Source organism: Rhinoderma darwinii, chromosome 1 (genome assembly GCF_050947455.1).
Source record: "Rhinoderma darwinii isolate aRhiDar2 chromosome 1, aRhiDar2.hap1, whole genome shotgun sequence".
Lineage (NCBI taxonomy): Eukaryota > Metazoa > Chordata > Amphibia > Anura > Rhinodermatidae > Rhinoderma > Rhinoderma darwinii.
In genome coordinates this window covers 30,137,028-30,158,345 of record NC_134687.1, presented here as the reverse complement: position 1 = coordinate 30,158,345, position 21,318 = coordinate 30,137,028, and the positions used below count along the sequence as shown (strand labels likewise).

Here is a 21,318-nt window from a genome sequence, read left to right as displayed (position 1 = left end):
AATATATAGATTTTATTTTTATAAACGGAGACGTAATATACCTTTAAGAGAAGACAATATTACCGCAGAAAAACATATTATTCACACACTGCTGGAAGAGAGGAGATATTTTTTTCTGCTGTGACACTAAATACATGTTATCAATCACTCGAACTACTGACCTACAGTCCTCCGTAATGGAAAATTACTTCTGCAATTCAGCTTCGGAATATATTAAAGATTTATTTTTCTTTTTGGGGGTTTGGTTAAACAAAATTTTATTATAAAAGGCTGCAAAATGACATATTATAGTTTCTACGCAAATAGGGAAAAAGCTCCACTTGTTATTTACTACAAGTAATCACACAAAATTTAAACTGAAAGAAAATAGCATTAAAAAAAAAAACAAAAAACACTAAAAATATTTTTGTGATTAAATATTAAAACACTCAATGACTGAAGGATTTTGTAACATTCATGGAATGGAGCAAAATTCTGAATTTTAGATCACAACTCAAGATGCCATATCACCAGATAGGGTTTTTTTTTCCTTCTATTTTTAGGATGTTATGAGGGGTAAATGCCCACATGACCTTTGGCCAAAAATGTTGGGAATGGGGTGATTAGATGCAGTAGCCAGATTGTGGTATAGAGGGCTCAAATTTAGGACCACCTGCTTGGTGTGTTAATGTTTTCCCAGTGATCGCATGGGTTTTCTATGGGTACTCTTGTTTTCCTCATAACCCAAAAACGTACAGCTCGGTGAAGTGGCCTCCTATTAATATACAGTAGGTTAGTTGGCCCTAGTTCGTGTGTGAGAGCGGGAGATTATGTCGCGAGATCAACTGGGCATCGTGACTAATGCGATAAAAGCATCAGATAAAAATATATTTTTAGAATTTTTTTCCAAATTTTTTTTACACTCGTTCAGGAACACCAAATCCTCTTCAATAAATTACTACAAACAGCTGAGGTGAACAAACCAGATAGCAGATAGGTATCCAGAAAAGCTTCTTGTGTCATCACCCCGGGTTGTAAAACAAGAGCATCTTCCAGCAGACTGCTCCTACGTTCCAAGCATTTGGCCGTAACCAATTCTGGCAGAAGCTTCGACTTATAAAAGCAGACCGTCCCTTTCCCGTCACGAAGAACAAACCCAGCTTCAAGTGCCTAGGAATTTTCATATAAACTGGTGCCATTCCAAAACAGACAGCACCCAAATAGACTCCGTGTAGGACTACGGCTTCCAAGACCACCTCATCGTAACCTGCAAGACTAGAAAAACGTTCCAATGCCAGTTTCTAAATGTACACAACATGGAAGAGAAAAAAAAACAAAACTACTTTTGTATCGATTTAAGTTGTTGCTATGGGCAAGGACCACAGTTTTAGGCAGTTGACAACGACTTCTATACAAAATCAACTTAAAGGGGATTGTATAAAATGTAAGAAATTTGGCTACATTCTTGAAGAAACAGCGCCACTCTTGTCCATTGGCTGTGTGTGGTATTGCAGGTTAGCTCCTTTTACTTCACAGGGGCTGAGATGCAATACCAGACACAGCCTATGGACAAATGGGGCACGTTTTCTGAAAGAAAGCAGCAATGTTTTTGAAAACTTCTACAACTGAATAACATTTTTAGAAATGTAGTTTAAAAATGTTGGGCAAACCCATTTAAGAAGCCAGTGACCAGAAAAGCAAGAATGCTCCATTGCCGAAGAGCATACAACATTAAGAAGCCCTGACCAAGGACTTTACTAGACAAAATGTTCCAAAAACACAACTATTTTAAAATATTTCCAAAAAGAAAAAAATATATATAAATTTCTAAAAAATGCTGACCCATAACAATGTTTCACCTTACACCGAGCGTCTGCTTTATATTTCAGGTAAAAAAATCTGTCAGTAAATTCACCGAGTAAGACAAGAGGGACCAGTGTAAGAGGCAGCCCACGGAATTCTTTTGGTTACTGCTACAGAAAATGTTCAATTGTGTCGGATCAGGAGGTTCTTAGCAAATGATCGGTTCTCCAAAAACCACACGCCATCACTGATGGCAAGGACTGGCACCATCCAAGCCACAATTGCTGGCTGCCTCTCCTCGAAAGAGACGTGCTGGAATAAGAGTTGCTACCAGAGATCCGTGCCTGATTTTGTTTTAATAGTAATATCGAGTAAGAAACGCTTTACGAGATAAATGTGCAATTATAAACCGATTTACTGCTAAAAAATACGCAGAATGCCTTGACGGATCACTGCCAGTCAAACCTTATGCTTAACCCTATCCGTTCTGTGGTTTTCCTACCTATTTGATACCACTTTGTCACCGTTCTGCTTCCCATAAATAGATTTTTTTTTTCGATTGATCCCATGAAATTTTTGTTGGGGTCCAGTAACTGTACATTAATGTCTATGGGAATGCTGATCCCTTTTCGTATATTTTCCTAGCCAGTACCATGGTTTCTTTAAAGATAAGCTGCATTAAAAGGGGTTATAAGATAGCTGAAGGGTGTACAGCATAGGTAGAAGTGTTTGATCGCTGGGGGCCCCCCACTGATCAAGAGAATGGGGCTCGAGTCCCCTGTTTGACTGGAGCGGCAGTCACGTATGCACGCTGCCTTTCAGTCATTCTTTATGGATCTGCCAAAGCGCTAATCTCGGCTATCTACAGCATTCCCATCGAGAAAGAAGGGGCTTAAGGGGATTCGGGAAGCCCATTTTCTTGATCAGTGGGACCTCCAGTGATCAAACACTTGGATATCCTGTGGATATCGTCGGATAACCCCCTTTACATATTTTGACTGCATTTCATCTCCTCTGTACCATTCAAAGACCATGGAGGTTCACTGGGTTATTAAAATTTTGTCCTAACAGATGTTTTTGAAGAAAAAAAACAAAAACATCTGGCTCCTGGAGTGATCTATATGGTCTTTGACTAAAGGCTACTGTAACTTTAAAACCCATTTTTTATGTCTATATTCACCTTTAATGACCGCCAGTAACATTTTTATTTTTAGGGTAAGTCCGCTAATCTGTTTTTGATATCGTGATCCGTATATAAAATAGAATTGAACAATGTGATCACCTCCACATACATTTCCTGCTTTAACAAGGAAACATCTCATAAAGCACCGCAATACAATTTTCATCTGCTGAACCCACGAGCTACGTCTTGTTGTGGGAATAACTTAAATTACACACAGATGATATTGTACATGGATCGGTGCCGGTGGATCTCAGGGGCTGGGAGAAGAAATATTTTGCTTTAAAAGCCGCATACATTACAACATCTGCGTATGATTTGTATGAGATTTCCAGCCAAACCACCACAAGTCTGCAAATACAGGTAGAAAATCCAATGTCGTCGCATCAGCCGACATTCGGCATGCTCAAAGTCGGAATTGTGCCGTTAAAAACCATATACAAAAGGTACGTTATGTAAGAGTTTAGTCACACACAGACATTTAATAAATGCTCCGAAAAAAAAGATATATTTTTTTTTTTTACAGTTCATAAAGGAATTCTCAAACTATCCCCAAATATATCATAATCTGTCCCAAAAAAGTTCTGTACATCGGTGGGGTTCTCAGTATATGGATCTTCACTAAATGATATCACAGATCAAGAATTTTTAAAGGAACACATACACATACAGCCTACCCCTCAAAATAATCAGCCCTAATGAAAAAAATGGCTAGGTGCACAGCACACCTACCCCACCCTCATAATGTTACATAACTAGGTAGGCTTGCAGTACAAAAATCTGGGAAAGGTGGGTGACAACACCTGTGAAGGCCACGTCGGCTGAAAAGTTTTGTATTTTTATTAAGAATTCTAAAAAAAAAAAAAAAAAAGGGAAACGTTTTTAAAAATATATATATATAAACCTCTTTCCTCCGCTTCTTCTTCATCATCATCATCTTCATCATCGCCAGAAGATGGCATGTCTGTGAGAAAAGAGAGAAGGGAATTAAAACATGCATAGGTCACCTTAAACATGGCCTTCAAGCTGGCTTTTGTTTTATCAGATACATTTTAGGAGGAGACTTCTGAGTACGAAAGCAAAAAAGTTTTGAAATTTTTCTCAAAAAGTTGTCGAGAGGGTTTATAAAAATATCAATCTCCTTGAAGGTTATCATCAATTTACCAGTCCAGATAATGCAGCGTGCAAACATAGCAGCAACTCCCTGCCGGCCGACTTAAGCACGGTTATTGTTTTTTTGCGGTCTTTTTGGAAGTTGTGTTTCCACATCTATAACAACTTGGGCGTTTGTTGAGAAAATTATAAAAAAAAAAAAAAAAGGTAGATGTAGCCACAGTCATTATTCTAAAAGACTATTCTCAGGATAATGGATTAAAACACTATTGTTTTGAGTGTTTACACTACTACATTGTTTTCAACCCCCTTCCATTGTATATCTTGTCTATACTATTGTCTTTTGGGATCATGTTTGTGTATTCAGGGAGAGGCCAGAGCAGGGACTATGTATTTCTATGAGATTGGGTGACTTTGTGACTAAATGTTTTCTCCATACTTCTTAAAAATGGCTACTATATCTTAGCTACTTCCTGGACCAAAACTGCAAGAGGAAGCAGGGGTCAGGAGTATTACGGTTGGCTGACACAGGAGCAAAACTTAGCACACAGTGATGGAAGAAGAATCCTGCCGCAAAGATAAGCAAAGACACGCTTTAAAAAGAGATAAAAAACATAAATCAATTTTTTGAAAAGTTATTAAAACAAAACGGATGGGACTTGGTTAGAATATCAAAGTACAAGGATGTCTCAGTTAACACAATGTAGCCCACTAAAATATTCTGATATCTCTATAAAAGAAATAAGGCAGAATTCTCAACAATGCCCGTTAGCAATTCCAGTTTACTGCCGGAGGGAATACAGTGTGAATTTTTCCACTTCGAATTACTTCTCATGCCTATTACATAATGTATAATTGGTACTGCAGAGCTCTGGCATGAAAACGAGAACAATTTTAGACACTATAAAGTAAACGCAGGTCATATTTTTCTATTTGAGAATCCCTTTATCTTTGCAGTGACCATATATTTGACTATTAAGAAAAAAAAAAAAAAAAAAAAGGAAAAACACATTCATTAGTCACACAGGGCCAAAAAGATTTAAAGTGTACAATAAGATTACAAAACTCCTCTGCCAGTTAACCACAGGAAACAGTTATCCGTTATACAGATAAGGCTCTGTTCACATCTACGTTGGGGTCCCGTCCTGACGTACCGTCTGAGGTTTCCGTCAGAACGGGACCCTGAGCAGACAAACTGATACCGACGGAAACCAGAGGTTTCCGTTTCCATCACCATTGATTTCAATGGTGACGGAGCCGGTGCCCGTGGTTTCCGTTTGTCTCTTTTGTGCACCGGATCCATCGTTTTGCCGAAAGCAATAGTGTAGTCTCAGAGGTAGTTTTTTTTTTTTTTTTTTAGTTGCCACCGAACAAGTTTAGGTACCCACAGGAATTTTCTAGGCCCGTTGACACCCGGGTCCTCGGATTTGCCTTCAAGAGAATCTATCAAGACGGAGTTCTATAAAACAGGGAATCTAATGGCACTAACCTATAAATTACAACAACATAATACAATACAATACCATAACACTAGTGAACAGCTGTTTACAAGTCCCAACTAGGGCGCTCAAAGGAAACCCACACTGTATGTATCGGATAGGTGAATAGGGATCCTCTGGCAACCCCCACCACTCCATTATACGAAATTAGAAAATAGTCCCAATTAAAAAAAGTATTTCTCGGTGACAGATATCAGGTCTACATGATTTAGTGGGCATCCCCCTAAATGCAATACCCTCAAATGAGGGAGTACCCAAATAGATGCCTATAATGCATCAGAACAAAAATGTAGAAAGAAATTGGACATTCAGAAACAAAACGGGCACTCAACCTGAAAATAATCAGTCCAGGCATAGAAACACTTAAAAATCATATCACAAAGAGTCCACCAAGGTGAGGCGGGCCCCGTAACCGCCCCCAAACACATACACAAAAGGTGGTACGGATACGTGAAACGGTAGAATAAAACACACAAGCAGTAAACGCATGAAAGTGCAAAGTGCTGTGCAAAAGAATGCAAAATACAAAAACCAAATCCAAAGTCACAATGCTAATAAAAGAAATCCAAAAATATGTTAACAAAAAACATTGGAGTATGTCCACGCTAAAATCTAAAACCAGGGAGGAATATAAGGTGGTTATGTTGCTTAAGGCAGGGCCGACTGCTATTAAACACATCCGGGCATTATGTTGGACTCTTTTTGGGGTAAAATAAACCCCAAAAAAAAAAAAGGGCATAACTCCGCACACTGAAAATAGAATCGGTTATGCCTTCAGTTTCCCTCCAATTTTTATATAAAAAGCAGAAAAGAATTGTGCCCGACCTCTGGACATATGTGACGAAACCCCAAATCACTCCGAGAGCTATTAAAAGAAACAAAAAATCATATTACGCAAAAATTGTAGGACATTCCTTTAAAAGAAGCCGGCACCAAATAAATAAACTATTTAAATTGTTTATTTTATAGTTTTAACCAGAAATTTCGTGTAAATTCCTGAAAATAAAAAGAAGAAATTGTTGGGTTTGGGATAAAGAAACTAAAAACAAACATTTTATGTCTGAGCCTTTGGCCCCTTACCCCCGATACCACTTTGGAGCCCAGAGAATAAGAGATTTGATCCTTTAAAACGTCTCCATTATTACTTTCCCCACTATCAAAACATTTTATCACCTCCCTGGACACGCAGCTGTTTTCTATTCAAAAATACCACCAGCTGCCCAGTTTCAGCCCCCAACTTGCCCCCTTGATCTTTAAAGCATTTTAATGCAATTTTATAGACAAAAACACATTTGAGGACCTCTGGAGTTCTTCGGACTCTTCTCCTGTTACTCTTTTAATACAGAAGAGTAGGTGATGGATTTAGGGAGGGGGATCCTCTAAAAGTCCAAAATGCTCTTTTGACTATTTAATTGATGTGACCTCCAAATGTCTTTTGGAATTTCATATAGGTGATTAAAAGCAGATGTATATGGTGGCAGGAAAAAAAACAAAAAAAAAAACAAAAAGAGAAGGTGAGGTCTGCAATTTTCTTTTTCCTTTTACCTCTTAATCCTGCACAGAGACAGCAATTCCAACCCTAAAGACCCCCCACGCCCCCTAGATCTGAGACAACGCCAGCAGGTCAGCTGGTGGCTTCTAGTGAACTAGACGTCCTGCTGCCTAACCCCTTGTAGATGTTAAAAATTCTGGTCAGGCTGTGGAGTCGCTTTCCACAAAGCAAAGATAGTGTTGATCTACAGCTGACCCAGCTGGTTTTAATAATTAATTGCATGCTCTGGTAATTACTTTCTAATTACGTGTTGATAATTAATTCCTTATTGCCCCTCTTTGGTCTTCGTGGTGGCTCAAAATTTTTGCATTTAGGTAATGGGGGCTAAAGAACCATTGAAATACGTACATAAAACAATTCTGGCCTTACGTGGCTGATTTTGTGACCTATGATAAGGGCTTCTGACCATCACAAGACCTTGATATTGCAAAAGACCGGTTTCCCTTTTTACGTTAACGATTTGACCACTTGGGGGTCTAGGAAAAGGGAAATGCCTCGGAAACGGACGGACACATCAGTAAGTTTTTTTTTCTTTATCCATTTTTATAGGTCTTTTCTTTTTAATCGGAATGGCGCCTCTAGTCTCCTTAGAATTTCTCAGAAGCCCTATTCGAATATATATATTATATTCAAAATTGGCTCCGAGTCGGAGCTTCACTGTAAAATATGGCTTTCTGGGGCAAGATCTATTAGTTAGATGGAAAGCAATAAATTGTGCTCAAAGTTGATGGCCAACTGAAACAACGGGCAGAACACTTAATTCTTTAATTATACAAAATGTCAAAAACTTACCAGCTACTCTGATAGTAAAGTTCCGTAGAATCTCAGTAGAACGCAATAAAGTACAGCTATAAATCCCCGAATCATCATACGAGACATTTGTGATCTTCAGTAGGTTCTGTCTTGAGTGTGTTCGGTTGTTTTCCCGAATCGCAATCCCGTCTTTTAGCCATAAGATAGACATAGAAGGGCTCTCCACGCTGCATGACAACTCAATGGTCTCTCCAACACCAAACATTAGTTCATCAAGAGGGCCCAATTCTCCTGTGAGGTAGTCTGAAAGCAAAAAAAAAGCAACATTAAAATACAACTACCAACCGAAAAGTAATTAATGCCATATAGTAGGGATGGGCAATTAATTGAAAAATAATCTAAATTCGAAATTTAGCGCAATTCATCAACGTCATCTTTGCGAATATTGGTTTTATCAATTATTTTTCCCCGTTTTAAACTGTATCTGCATCTTCAGAACGCAGATACAGTTCAATCAAATATCAGAGAAGGAGACCGTAAGGTCCCTGCTCTACCATTCACTATGTATTGCTGGATGCGAGGCAGTGATGTCATCGCGCCTCTATGTAGCGTGCCGCACAGACCAGAGGGATCTCCTTCACTGGTCTTTGAAACGGGGTTAGGGGAGTATGTATATTATTTTCATCTGGCACTATTGGGGGCAGCTGTGGGGGCATTATACAGCATGGGGGACTTTATACGGTGTTGAGTGCATAAATGGGGAAGTTATCGGGGCATTATAATGTGTGAGAGACGCTATAGGGGCATCATACTGTCTGGAAGTCAGTTAGTTATAGGGGCATTGTACTATGTAGAGGCAGCTATGGAGGCATTGTACTGTGTGGAGGGCAGTTATGGGGGCATTATTCTGTGTGGAGGGCAGCTATGAGGGGCATTATACTCTGTGGGGACAGCTATGGGGGCATTACAATCTGTGGAGGGCAAATATTGGGGCATTATACTGTGTGGAGGGCAGATATAGGGGCATTATACTGTGTGGAGGGCAGATATAGGAGCATTATACTGTGTGGGGAGCACTATGGGGGCAATATACTGTGTGGAGGCAGTGTCCGGGGGTATATTATATACTGTAGCATACAGCAGGCTCCGGGGATACATATGAATTTAATGGAGTAGCATGCAAATAACGGGTGTGGCATGAACAAGGGGTGTTGGCTAAATAATCAGAATCAAGGTTACATGTTCAATTAATTGGGATTTTGATTTAGGTCATAGTTGCCCAGCCCTACCATATAGGATGAGGAGGCAAATGGGGCCACAAATGTAGATTGAACCAATTTGCGAGTTGTGGATGGCATGTTCAGTGCTTTAAAAGGGGTGGTAGGTAATTGAAAAAAAAAAAAGTTTAATTCCCCCCCTCCCCCCAAAATAATAGCTCCACTCTTGTTTACTGGCTGTATCTGGTATTGCAGCTAAGCCCCATTCTAATAAGGTGATAATACAAGAATATATACAGGTGCAGAAACCCTGGAATATGACAATATTAGTCTCATAAATTCCTAGTAAAGTCTTACATTAGGTTGCTGGGACTCTGAAATGCCTACAGGCCGAGTACCACATGCCTGTCAGCTTAACTAGAAATTGGCAAGTAAGCGGCTTCAAGGGATCAATCAAAACGCATGCTTAGTTTTAATTAACTTTCTTAGTAGAGGGGGCAAGTCCTTTCAAGTTATTGCTAATGCAAAATAAAATTTTTAAAAAAGCCTCTATTTACAAGAAACAACAACCCACACATATACAAAAAGTTTAAAATTACTTGGTCACCAAAAGAGAAAAAAAAATAAAAAAAAAGTGAAGAAACAATTACACCTAATTTTTCATGTTTTTTTGCACTTGGCAGGGGAGGCTTATTTTAGTTGAATCGCTGACCCTGCCATTAGAATGGGCTCTAAACCAATTTGAAAGCTGAAAATAAACACCAAGCTGTAAAATGCTCGACTAGATTTATACTCCGCTTCTGCTCCCTGTCAAAGGCTTCTGTCAGGACATGATATTTAGACATTTCTTTGCACTGCAAATCTGCCCAAAAGGCCTGTCAGCATAACACCCCTCAGGATCCGTCTTGTCAGAATAATTACACAAGTGATAAACAGTTTCTTGCTGCTAAATGTCCACTTTTCTTTTCACTCAAAAAAAAAAAAAAACAAATAAAAATTATACTAATATGATCTTAAAAAAAAAAACAACAAAATAATGGGGTAGAAAAGATCTAAGAAAAAAAAATATTAAAAAAAATAAATTGGAAAAATACATTTATACTACTCTATTTTAGGCTCAGTCTAGTGAGATTATTACAAACCTTTTATGGGAGATCGTTTTTACTTTTAGGTTTACTTTGCATACATACAGAATTAAACCTTTAGGCTATAAGATATTGAAGGGATTTTCACTAATGGCCCCTTCTGTCTCCTTATTACCTCTGGGTACTGAGGGTCAAGCACAGGCAGGTGGAGTAACAGCTGGGCAAGAGTTTGGGGGGGAAAAAAAAAACCACAAAAAAAAACAAAAAACCCTGAGCAGCAAATTTGTCATGTTTTAAAAATTTTTTTTAGACCAGGTCATTCTGGTGACGAGGCCAAATACATATCGAACGTTTGGGCCTAAATATTTGGCCTTTGGTTAAATTAGGAACACACACATATATATATATATATATATATATATATATATATATATATATATATAATGCACTGACAGCCATGTAAAACACTATGGTTCCTATAGCTCTCTGCCTTAGCAAATAGTTAAACATGTTCTAGATGACTGACCCCGAAGGCTTTTTCTTCTGCCAATTAGCAAGCGGGTATTCTCTGGGTGAGCCGTGCCCTGGTGTAGAGCCAGACTCCGCATGCATGAAGGCGGGAAGAGGCTTAAGTGGTTGTTGATAAAACAAGACATGCCTTGGTGAGCATGGTCTTTTTTTTTTTTTTTTTAAGCCGAGATGATAAGGACCACTCGTGGCACGGTCTTCACAAAGAAGGGGTGACTGGAAGATTGGCTCCTGCCACAAAGGAGGCTCAGCAAGAGCTGTACAGACAGCTGTCTACAAGGACACCGGCAGCTCATTCATGAACACGGCCCTCTAAGAGATCAACGCATGGAAATAGAAATGTCGTATTCCATCATTAATAGCCTAAACTATAAAGACAATCAGGAGTTCGATCCGCCAAAGGAAAAAACGCACACGTACGTAGTCAGTCAAACCAAAAAGTTTGCCCGGAAAGACATTCGCTACATACACTGACAATCTAAACCCAGCAATCTACAGAAAAATTCCATTAATCTGATAAAATAAATTTTTGTCTTCGCCATTATCAAATATTCTGGATTAACGGATGTTCATAGAAAAGTTGATATAATGTCGCCGTCATCTGTTAGGGATAGGGTATCACTTAGATTCAGGAGTCTCATAACTGCTTCTCTACTCAAGTCTTTTGCAGGACTTTTTTTTTGACCATCGAATGACTAATTAAAAAGGATTTTAATTTTGATTATTAATATTTGTTTTTAACTGGCCAATTAAAGTTTTTATATTGATCTGTACTAATAGAACATATATGGGGAAAAAAAAAGTAACTCCGGAAGTCCCAGACTTACATATACAGACAGGGGTCTGGATATTTCGGCGCCAGAGGTCCATCTTACGTCAGAGATTTGCTTCAGTTGGGTCAAGTCCACAGGCACGAGTCAGTGTTCCAACATGGCAGACCCGCTTTAATGCCTATAAAGTGGCTACCGTAACTAGGGTTATAGTTGGGGGTGCCGATCTACCTTGGACTTGGTATTTAGAAATAGGGCAGATAACTGAGGCTTTGCTCGGGTGAAGGAAAGCTTAGCTTAAACTCTGGCCAAAATATTCTTATCCGATTCCTATGAAATAAATGAATTATTTGAAATCACATCAAAATGTTCCAATATGTACTGAAATATATTTGTCCCATACATACAGTGAAGCAAATTTTAAACTCAAAATTCTTCCAAATGTAGTCAAAATTAAGATTACATAGGGGCATTGCCCAAATTGGAATCAGATTACGGTTAAATTCTACCGATCTTAGAGGCTCTACACATTTTTAGGCATTTTTTTAAATTCAATCTATGTTTTAGGTGATTAAAACAGTTTTTTCATATGACTTATTAAAAATTCTCTTTCGTTTTTCCGATACAGCTTCTATGTATCCTCTATACATAGAAGCTGTATTGTTCGGCATCAGCCAAATCCATCAGTGAAGTGAACGGACGGCTCGCCTGAAAGCAGGTACTGTGCGTCTCACACAGGATCACAATAATATCTACCACATCTAAGCTGATCAACAGGATCACAATAATATCGATCACATCTAAATTGATCAACTTGTGATCCAGATTATTGTAATCCTGTGTGTTCGGAGACACACAAACCCGCTCTCAGCCAAGCCGTCAGTTCACTTCACTGACAGATCCAACTGATAGCGAACGATACAGCTTCTATTTATAGAGGATACATGGAAGCTGTATCGGAAAAACAAAATACAAATTTTTAATACAAGTCTCTAATCACCAAAAACATAGATTTCATGGGAAAAAAATATATAAATAAATCCTGCTACGAGGTTTCCATAGCCTTTAATAATTTGTAAAACAGAATTTATTTTAATTTTTTTAAGCATGGCTGACATTTTAAATTGAAGGCAAATCAATCTGAGCCAATCACGACTTGGTACAAGCACTCGTCGATGGAAGTTCCAGACTATTATTGGTCTGCCTATGGCCACCAGTAGAATAGGAGCAGAGAGGAGACGAGCATTATCCCAATTCCAAAAGAGATGAAGCAAAATAGGATTTTTTTTATTTTATTCTTTCTTATCAAGGCCCAAATTGCTGAGAAGGAAGAGGCTTTATTAGGCGATAAAAAGAACATTTTATAAGCGGAAGACTCCATCCAAATTTTTCTGAACAGAGGAAAGGAGTCAAGCGCATGAACAACCTTTCTTCACTACAGCCCCGTGGCATCCAAATTAATATATTTACAGGTCCTGAAGTGGAAAAAACTACTAGCCGCATTTAGAACTGCATATAAGCCCAATGTATTCTTCGATTTCTAAGATCTAAGAAGCAAATGAAGACAAATGTGCAGGCCTCTGTTCAAAGACAGACAAACCGGATAGAACGGTCCTCATAACGGAAGCGACTTAAGGACCCAGTCTTAAAATCCTTATCAGATACAGATGCTAAACTAAAAAGGTTTTCAAGTTTCGGGCTAACAGGCCAGTTTGATCAAGATATTTATCCAGACCTGTTATTTTAACAGACCAGAGTAAAGATCATTCCCCTAAAAATAGCTGTCAAGTTCTCGAGTAGTTCTCAAGATAAAAAGCCTTCTTGAGAACCACATCGGAGGACCAGCTTACGACCAGATGATCGCTGCAGCTCCAGGGAGTTGTAACTCCCGGCAATCAGTCGTTGGTGTCCGGGGAAAGGCAGTTGTACATTTCTTCTGCAGTGGCCACTACAGAAAAAATGTGGTATTACATGGTGCCCATTCAAATGAATGGGCGACCATGTATTAAATGGTGAAGCGGAGTCCTTTGTTCGCAGGTGAAATATTTTTTTTCAAAAAGAGTCCAAAAAATTCCTATTCTCTAACCTCCAGTACAACAGAACAGTGGAAAAATCACCACAATACCAGCTGTGTGTGAACACGGCCCAGCTACGGACACAATAATAAAAGCTTGTAATGTGAACATAAATTGCGGCACTTATAAAGCTGCTAAACAATCAGCATCCCATGTCGGAGTGATTTCATTTCATTAGAAAACCTGATATGTGTTGTGTGGAGCAGGACATCGCAGGAGAAGATAGAAAAACAGATGTTACTTAACGGGACTATAAATCTGTCTCTGTTCAGAGCCGCTCAGCGGACAGTATGAAGCGCAAATCCTGATTTGTATCTGTAAGAGTAATTCCAGAAAATACGTGGTACTCAAAGAAGGCCACGGCCCCCTTATAGTGTCTCAAACACGAACACAGCCCCCTTATATTACCTCGGATACACAGCTAAAGCCCCCTTATACGGTCTTGGAGACATGGTAGGTTGGGGGGGGGGGGGTGATGTTGCTCATTTTGGATGAGGCCCAGGGGCTTCACATTATGCGACTAGGTGTTCCACCCGTTCAAAATCCTCCTTTTCAATTGGTTGAAAAAAAATTCAATAGGGGAAGGAGGGATGAGCGGCTACAACTCAGCCGCTTATCACATGATACCATAGTACCAGCCAGGAAAATCAACTCAATCTCATGATCAAGTCCAATCTAGTTTTTGACAATTCCCATTTAGAGAATAGAGGGCTGTCTCTAGCAAGAGGGTACATCTCTATTAGCCAAACAAGTCCCAAGAGTATATACAACCCCTTGAAGGTCTATGAGGGCATCGCAGAACTGCTATAGGCCCATATTGTTCCTCTAATTACATGGGGTGGCACACAAAGGTTTGTTCTCATGGACTTTGTGATACCACAGATGGACTATATGGTGGCCTGAAATACAGACCTGTAAGGGCTTTGTGTGCCACCCTACAGGGTCAATCAGGTAGCACGATGTGGGTCTCAGCCCTTAGGCTTGTAATTTTTTTTATTTTTTGAACATGCCTTTTTTGGTTTTGATAGATAAAACCCATGCCTCTTAATAAGAGTTCATTAAAAAAGAAAAACAAAAAACAGGATTGAAGGTAATGTAATGTAGAGACCCTCGCTATTTACTGACAGATTATCCATCTCATGTAAAAGAAAAAAAAAAAAGAGGGGGGGGGGGGATTTGTTCTGCTTTTGTTTTTCGGAATTCAAACGCTGGCGGGCATTCATTTCAAAACTTTTTATTTTTTGTTAAAAAGTTCTTGTTCACGTGACAACAGGAAATGGCCTTGTAACCTTTCTATCTCCTTCAATTCATGGCAATGTAGAATCAAAACCCGGGCTCCATCTGAATGTTTGCACTTTTACGGAGCGCTACCTAATCTTTACTGGATGCAGGCAGCTGGCTCCAAATACCCCACAATAATAGGCTTAATCCCAAGTATCCTGGAAAAGCCTCGACATCTAAATAAAGTAGTAGTAAGAAAAGAACAGCCCTGTCACAGAAGAAAACGGCAGAATCTCAGATATCGGCCCGGGACAAAGGCCTACAACTCGCACAATGAGCTAAATGATGCAGGGCGGCTAATTAAAAGCGGAAGTGCGGCCTCTACACAGTTAATGTTGTGTAGGAGTTCTGAATCTATTCATACCGGACCCCCGACTGGGCCTATATTCAGCGTGAATTAATTGTCATTCCAACTACGAGCGTCCTAGTTTCAAACTGAAAATTATTCCCTGGTAGCGCCCTGAAATATACTCAAAAAGCTAAAACAAAAAAAACCACCATTTAGTATTTTTTATCTAGCAGAAGAAAAATAAACTATACAATAAATGTATAAATCTCCCATTCCCCACACACCTTGGACTAAAATGGGAATGGCCAAAATTTACGGGATATGCGCTCACTTTTGAAGGCACAAGCAATTTCGGAATATAATCCCTGGTGATTCATCATTTATTGTGGGCAAAATTTCAAGACACAATTAGGTCACGTAAACCTGAGAGGACATGAGGTTCCAAAAATTGAGACCATATTGGAGGATCTCGACAATGAGCACCAATCCCTTTCATGTGAAAATAAAGAATGGTGTCGGAGGGTGGAACGATTTCATTCTATAAATTCCAGCATTATAGACAAGGAACCTGATAATTGTGTGAAGTGCCAAAAAGTTGGCTGAACAATTTTTGGATATGATCTGTTGAGTTTTTCTTTTTGACTATATGGTTATTTAGCACTTTGGGAACACTTGCCTTTGGCCACAGGACTCATAGTGCAGGTACATGTACCACTTGGACCCAGCTTGGGTACATCAGTGGCAAGAGGGATCTCATAAACCATTGAGCCGGTACATAGGTACGAAGTCGAAGAATCATAAAATGGAATCAAAATGGCAACAGGACAGAATCAGACTCCAGACCCAGGAGACCACAAGAGAGGATTCAGGGGACAGATAGCAAACCAACAATGTACTAGGAAGGGATGAGCGTCAAGGCGGGGGTTGTATAGAAAACACAAAAAACGCAAATTGTACAAAAATTTGCGCTTTTTTTTTTCAGGGGCAAGAAAACCTTCCTCGAACTACAAAAATGGAGCAGGCACTGGCCAGAAGATGGGTAAACCACTCATGCAGATCTACCTACACGTACCACAATTTCAAAAATTGCCTTGTTTGGGGTGTAAGAATAGAACTTAAAAGTTCCAAAAATTAAGGCACAGATTGCAGCCAAAGATCTGTAATTTTCTCATGAAAAGAATTCAGTATGCAAGAAAAGAAAGTTCATAGCACTGAACATTGCAATAAAAGAGATGAGAATTTATTAATTTTTGAAATACACAACATAGGTGTCAAAATGTAGGTGATTTTCCTAAGGGGGAAATTCCACACATAGCGACATGTGCGACTCAGGCCACTTCACAGGTCACATTCAACATTTCTCACACGTTGTGGTTGCAATTTGTCTTAATTACAGTGAATTATAGACAAGCGAGATACTATTAAGTACACTTACGAACGTTAACTCTTTGACAGTCTGATTTTCTTCTCATTAATTGCCAAGAAAAATGAAGTCCGTTAAATTCTCAATTAAAAAAACATCAGTTTGTCAAAAAAGCAGAATCAAGAAATAAACGTCTTCTCAGACAGCAGAAGAATGTTTAATTCCATTCATTTGTTGCCCTTTTGATGGGTTCCTGGCGATCGCCATTGGCTCAGCTCCTTGGCAGATACGATTCTGTACGACTCCAGAGCAGCTTTTGGCTACACGGAGAAGGCTTCAGCTACTGAAACGACAAGTACTGGGAATCTCATAAACCAGTTCTCAATGTAAACTGGAATATTTTCACTGAAGGGCAGAGGTGAAAGCCAAATTTACCTTAACCCGAAGGGTCACCATAAAACAGGTTGAGTCTAAAGCTGGCAAACAGATTTTTAGTGGGGATACTTGAGATATACTAGATCCACCAACAATCTCATATCGAGACAACCCAACTGGGACCAACTTTTGTCTGATCCTTAGTTTCTCTCAGGCAAAATCATCATTCAGTCAACAACCATCACGTCTATGGTGTCACGATCAGTGTTTTTTTTGGACCCACTAGGCCACACTGCTGTAGCGGAGTAGCAGCTGGCCAAACAACAGTCCTAGTACAAGAGTACCTTTAATATTCCAGACAGTAATGGATGCTTGGCATAGATGAACTTGCAGACACCAGACCTGGTGTATATCAGCAGGTGGGACAGGTGGCACAACCCGACTCCAATACGAAGGCACAGGAACAAATATAGCACGGGAACAGGATAACACTAAAGGGACCATTTGCTAAGACTAACATGGGTAAACACAACAATGCTCAGACAATGAGTGAAAGGGCAGGGCCCCTTTTATAGTCCAGGGGGATTATGGGCTAATTAGAGACTATTTTCCCGTGCATGCACTGGCCCTTTAAGGCAGCGCGCGCACCCTATGGGACCCAATGAAGAAGGGAGTGCTGATGTCTCCTAGGAAGGAGATGCCGGCCAGCACAGAGTCATGGCCGCAGCCGTCAAGGGGTGAGTAGGAACGATGATCCGCGGCCATGGCCGTTACATATGGCCACCTTAACCAACGACAATAAAAAAAAAAAAAGGGCACATCTACTGTGCCAAGAACTCAGAGAAGGAAACACAATCGTTCGCCATTAGTCATGTTGGAAGGTGTCACAACTGGAAACGCTGACCTCCATTCTTTCATAGCAGATTCCTGCCCTAATCATAGTGAAAATCAGATACCAACCAGATTCCCATACCATTGAGGCCTCCATAACTCAAGGTTTTACCTTCATTGTCTTAGACGCTATCCGGAACCACCATGAGTTTACCAGTGATGACCACACTCAAGCTAAATGCTCTTGTGAAAAACCAGGTTGACCACCTTATATATTACAAGTACAGATGACCACTATTCTCCACAGAGCTGCGACAGAGTATTAAAGGGGTTGTCCAGTTTAGAAAACCCAATTTTAATATACCCTATTTCGAAACTTGGAGTTGATTGAGGGAGTCCCCAGGTCAGAGTGGAGAGCGGTTACAAAGGGAGTCTCTCGCTCTGGAGGACCTGTCCTGCATTACACAGACAACCCATTGATCTGAACGAGCATTGTGTAATGCTTAATTTTCCCTGTGGTGGTGCTGCAGGGAAACTGAATACTTACGGCCAGGTTTCCCCTACAGATTACAGCTGATCTCTGGGGTCCAGATGACCGACTTGTTGTCAAAGGACCCTTCTAACAGGAGAACCCCTTTATATAATTTATTTTTATCACACGTGCAGTGTGGGAAAGTATGAGAGAGCAGGGCCGGCAGGAAAGTTGTCCCATAAATTCAATGTCCTTAGGGTTCCCAAAACATACCATGGCAAAAATCATCAGTGAAAACATTCCAGGCAAACATTAAAAAAAATTCCGGTTTTCACAACTTCTTGAAAATGGGTGAGGGTCCAAAGATTTGGGTGGTCCTGCATTATATTTTATTGCAGTATCGCCATTGAATACTTGAGTAAGCTTCGGTTCACACGTTATGATTTTCCATGCGTAAATGGCCAATTACGATTAGATCCAATCTAATCATCGGATTGTCTGATCCGATCATTATGAGATCGCTGCATAAATGGTGATTGAAAGGAGGAAAACCCAATATGGCGAATCAGACTGACATTTTTGATAAAGAAGATAGCGTAAACCCACTGTAGGAATACAATAACCATCAAGACGACTACAGTAACTATTAACCCAAATCTTTTTTTGGCGGTAGTGGTCTATGGTAGTGGAACAAGCAGCAGAGAACATCTGTTCTAGACAAGATAATGCAAAGGTAATTTCCCCATTCTTAACAGTGTCATCTATTCCCAGGAAAGTGCATCCTCTCCGCAATATGGAGAGTAAATCAATGGTGAATGAAGAGCAGCATCTGGAGTGGGGCTATCATTGATGGGATATGGGACTACTTCTCTGAGCCTTTGGGTAATCCCAAGATTAAAGGCCAGTGAGCGCAGACACATCCAATATTTCCTGTGATGTAAGGAGCTTCGGCATAAATGGATTTTGTATAGAGCACATTACAGATCTGAAGAGCTGCATGTCATAGGATTAGCGAGTAGTGTGCCCACAGGAGGGGCGCTTTTATTGCCGCCATCGCCAAGGTTCTACACTTGTTTTGTCGTCTCCGTTTTCACGTCTCAATGAGCATTATGCAAAATCCCGCAATGGTTGACTGTCGAGGGCTCATCTTACTTGACGAACCAGAGATAAGTCAATCAGTGACTCAATCTACAGTTACCCAACGGCCCCAGATGTTGTTAGAGCTAAATATGCGCAGTGTTCTGCAGCGAGGCGTGATTTCTGGGCTAATAGAATGCCATAAAATCTGTATTTATTAGGCGCTTATAAGATCTGCCTAGTTAGGCCCCATGCACGCGAGCGTATTTTTCATCCGTAATTACAAACCCATTCATTTCTATGGGCTACGGACACCTATCAGTATTTTTACTGATGGGTGTCCGAGCCGTAGAAATGCTAGAACATGTCCTTTTTTTGTCCGTAATTACGGTACAGACTCTCCATAGAAGTCTATGGGCGCTTCCGTAAATACGGACGGGTACGAATGTGCATCCGTAATTACGTAAGTGTTGCTGCAATGCCAGGGGGATTACCCAAGATTCCTCCCTTTTTTTTTTTTTGGAACCGTAAATACAGATGCACTACTTACCGTATTTACGGACACCCTTCCGTAAATGCGGATATTTACGGATGACTATAAATGATTGCATAACCGTATTTACGGATAGATGAAAAATACAGTCGTGTGCATGGAGCCGTAGGATGCAACATAGTAGTGGGGGTTGCATACCGCACAGCATTTACGTCCCAAATAATTTTAAGCCTCACCCAACATGGCGCAGAAAAAACTATTTTACATAAATCTGAATAAGCCCTACCCCTTTCTCATCCCGGCTTGTGGGACAGTCCCCATGAAAATACTGGACTACTGGGAGGCATGGGGATGTTTTACCATTCTGGAGTCTTGAAAGTTGGTGGTCAAATTCTGAGAGCTTTAAAAAAAAAAAAAAAAAAAAAAAAAAGGGTTTTCTGCTTTCTAATAGAATATAAAAAAAAAACGAAAACCGGCTAAACAAAAATTCTTCCCTTTAAATTTGGAAGAAGGTCAATGCTTGAGGATGCTTTTAGCTAGATTTCCCCTTTAAAAAAAAAGAAAAAAAAAAGTGGACTATCTCAAATTTGATTTGTTAAGGCTGTGTTCACACGTTGTGACCGCGATTCTCAGACGGAGTGTAACTAAAGCAGATTGTTAAGGCAGTGATATCGCAGCAAATCCCGCGCTCATTACCACCAAAGTGCTTTTAGTTGCACACAATTTGAAACCAGGTCAAGTTGCGGTCTCCCTTTGTCCGCAACATGTGAACACAGCCTAACTCTCATGACGCGAAGTCATTCTTAAAGGAACACCACACCTAAACATCTTACCTATTTTCGTCGTACAGTTGAACGCAGGCTATTGCTCCCTGTTATCAGTTATAATGCTGCTACACATTTATAAGTTGCTCCATTATGTTTAGTGGCCCTTAAACTGGTTTCTGGGAGCTTAAATACGAAGCCTGACAGTTGAATAAAATAAAAGGATTACTCACCTGCTAAATCCCTTGCTGCTCTGGTGGTCTATGGCGGTCTTTGTTTACCTGTCCTGCAGCGATGGCATCACGCAAATCCACGTTAGTGCTGCGGCCATTCATTGGTCTGTGAATGTATGGCACGTCATCGCTGCAGCTAAGTAAACGAAGACCGGCGGGGACCACCAAAACCTCATCGCAGAATCGACAGGAGATTTAACAGGCGAGTATTGGTTATTTTATAAACATTTCCTACGGTCAGGCAAATTTTTTGTATCAGCCACAGCTCAGCTTACTGTAAATCAGCGCGGTTTTCAAATTTATTAATAGCCGCACGGTTCTGCAGGTAAAACCGCTGTGGCAGCTACAAGTGAACGCGATAGACGATCAGGACACAGATCACGGATCAGAAACACAATCCAAAGAACAGGACAGGCTTTCATAATAGAACGACTATAAATCTAGAACAACATTTTCACTTTCATGAGCTGAACGCCCATCGTGCGTGACAAAGTGAACATTTAATTAAATGGAAATTAATTAACTTTGCGGCACAGATCACTAGGCAGAGTATAGGATCGGACTAGATTTATGATTTATACATGAC

At 40.0% G+C, this 21,318-nt stretch overlaps 1 protein-coding gene across 2 annotated transcripts in view; it reads right to left on the bottom strand.

Moving 5' to 3' along the window:
- The window catches only part of FGFR3 (fibroblast growth factor receptor 3), a 76,628-nt gene that overhangs the window by 39,257 nt on the left and 16,053 nt on the right, over positions 1-21,318 (bottom strand). For both annotated transcript variants that reach the window (XM_075856959.1, XM_075856966.1), the window contains exons 3-4: positions 7,919-8,182; positions 3,867-3,926 (exon numbers count right to left, since the gene is read on the bottom strand). In XM_075856959.1, the coding sequence (XP_075713074.1) occupies positions 3,867-3,926; positions 7,919-8,182 (324 nt within the window). The remainder of the gene's footprint in view (positions 1-3,866; positions 3,927-7,918; positions 8,183-21,318) is intronic.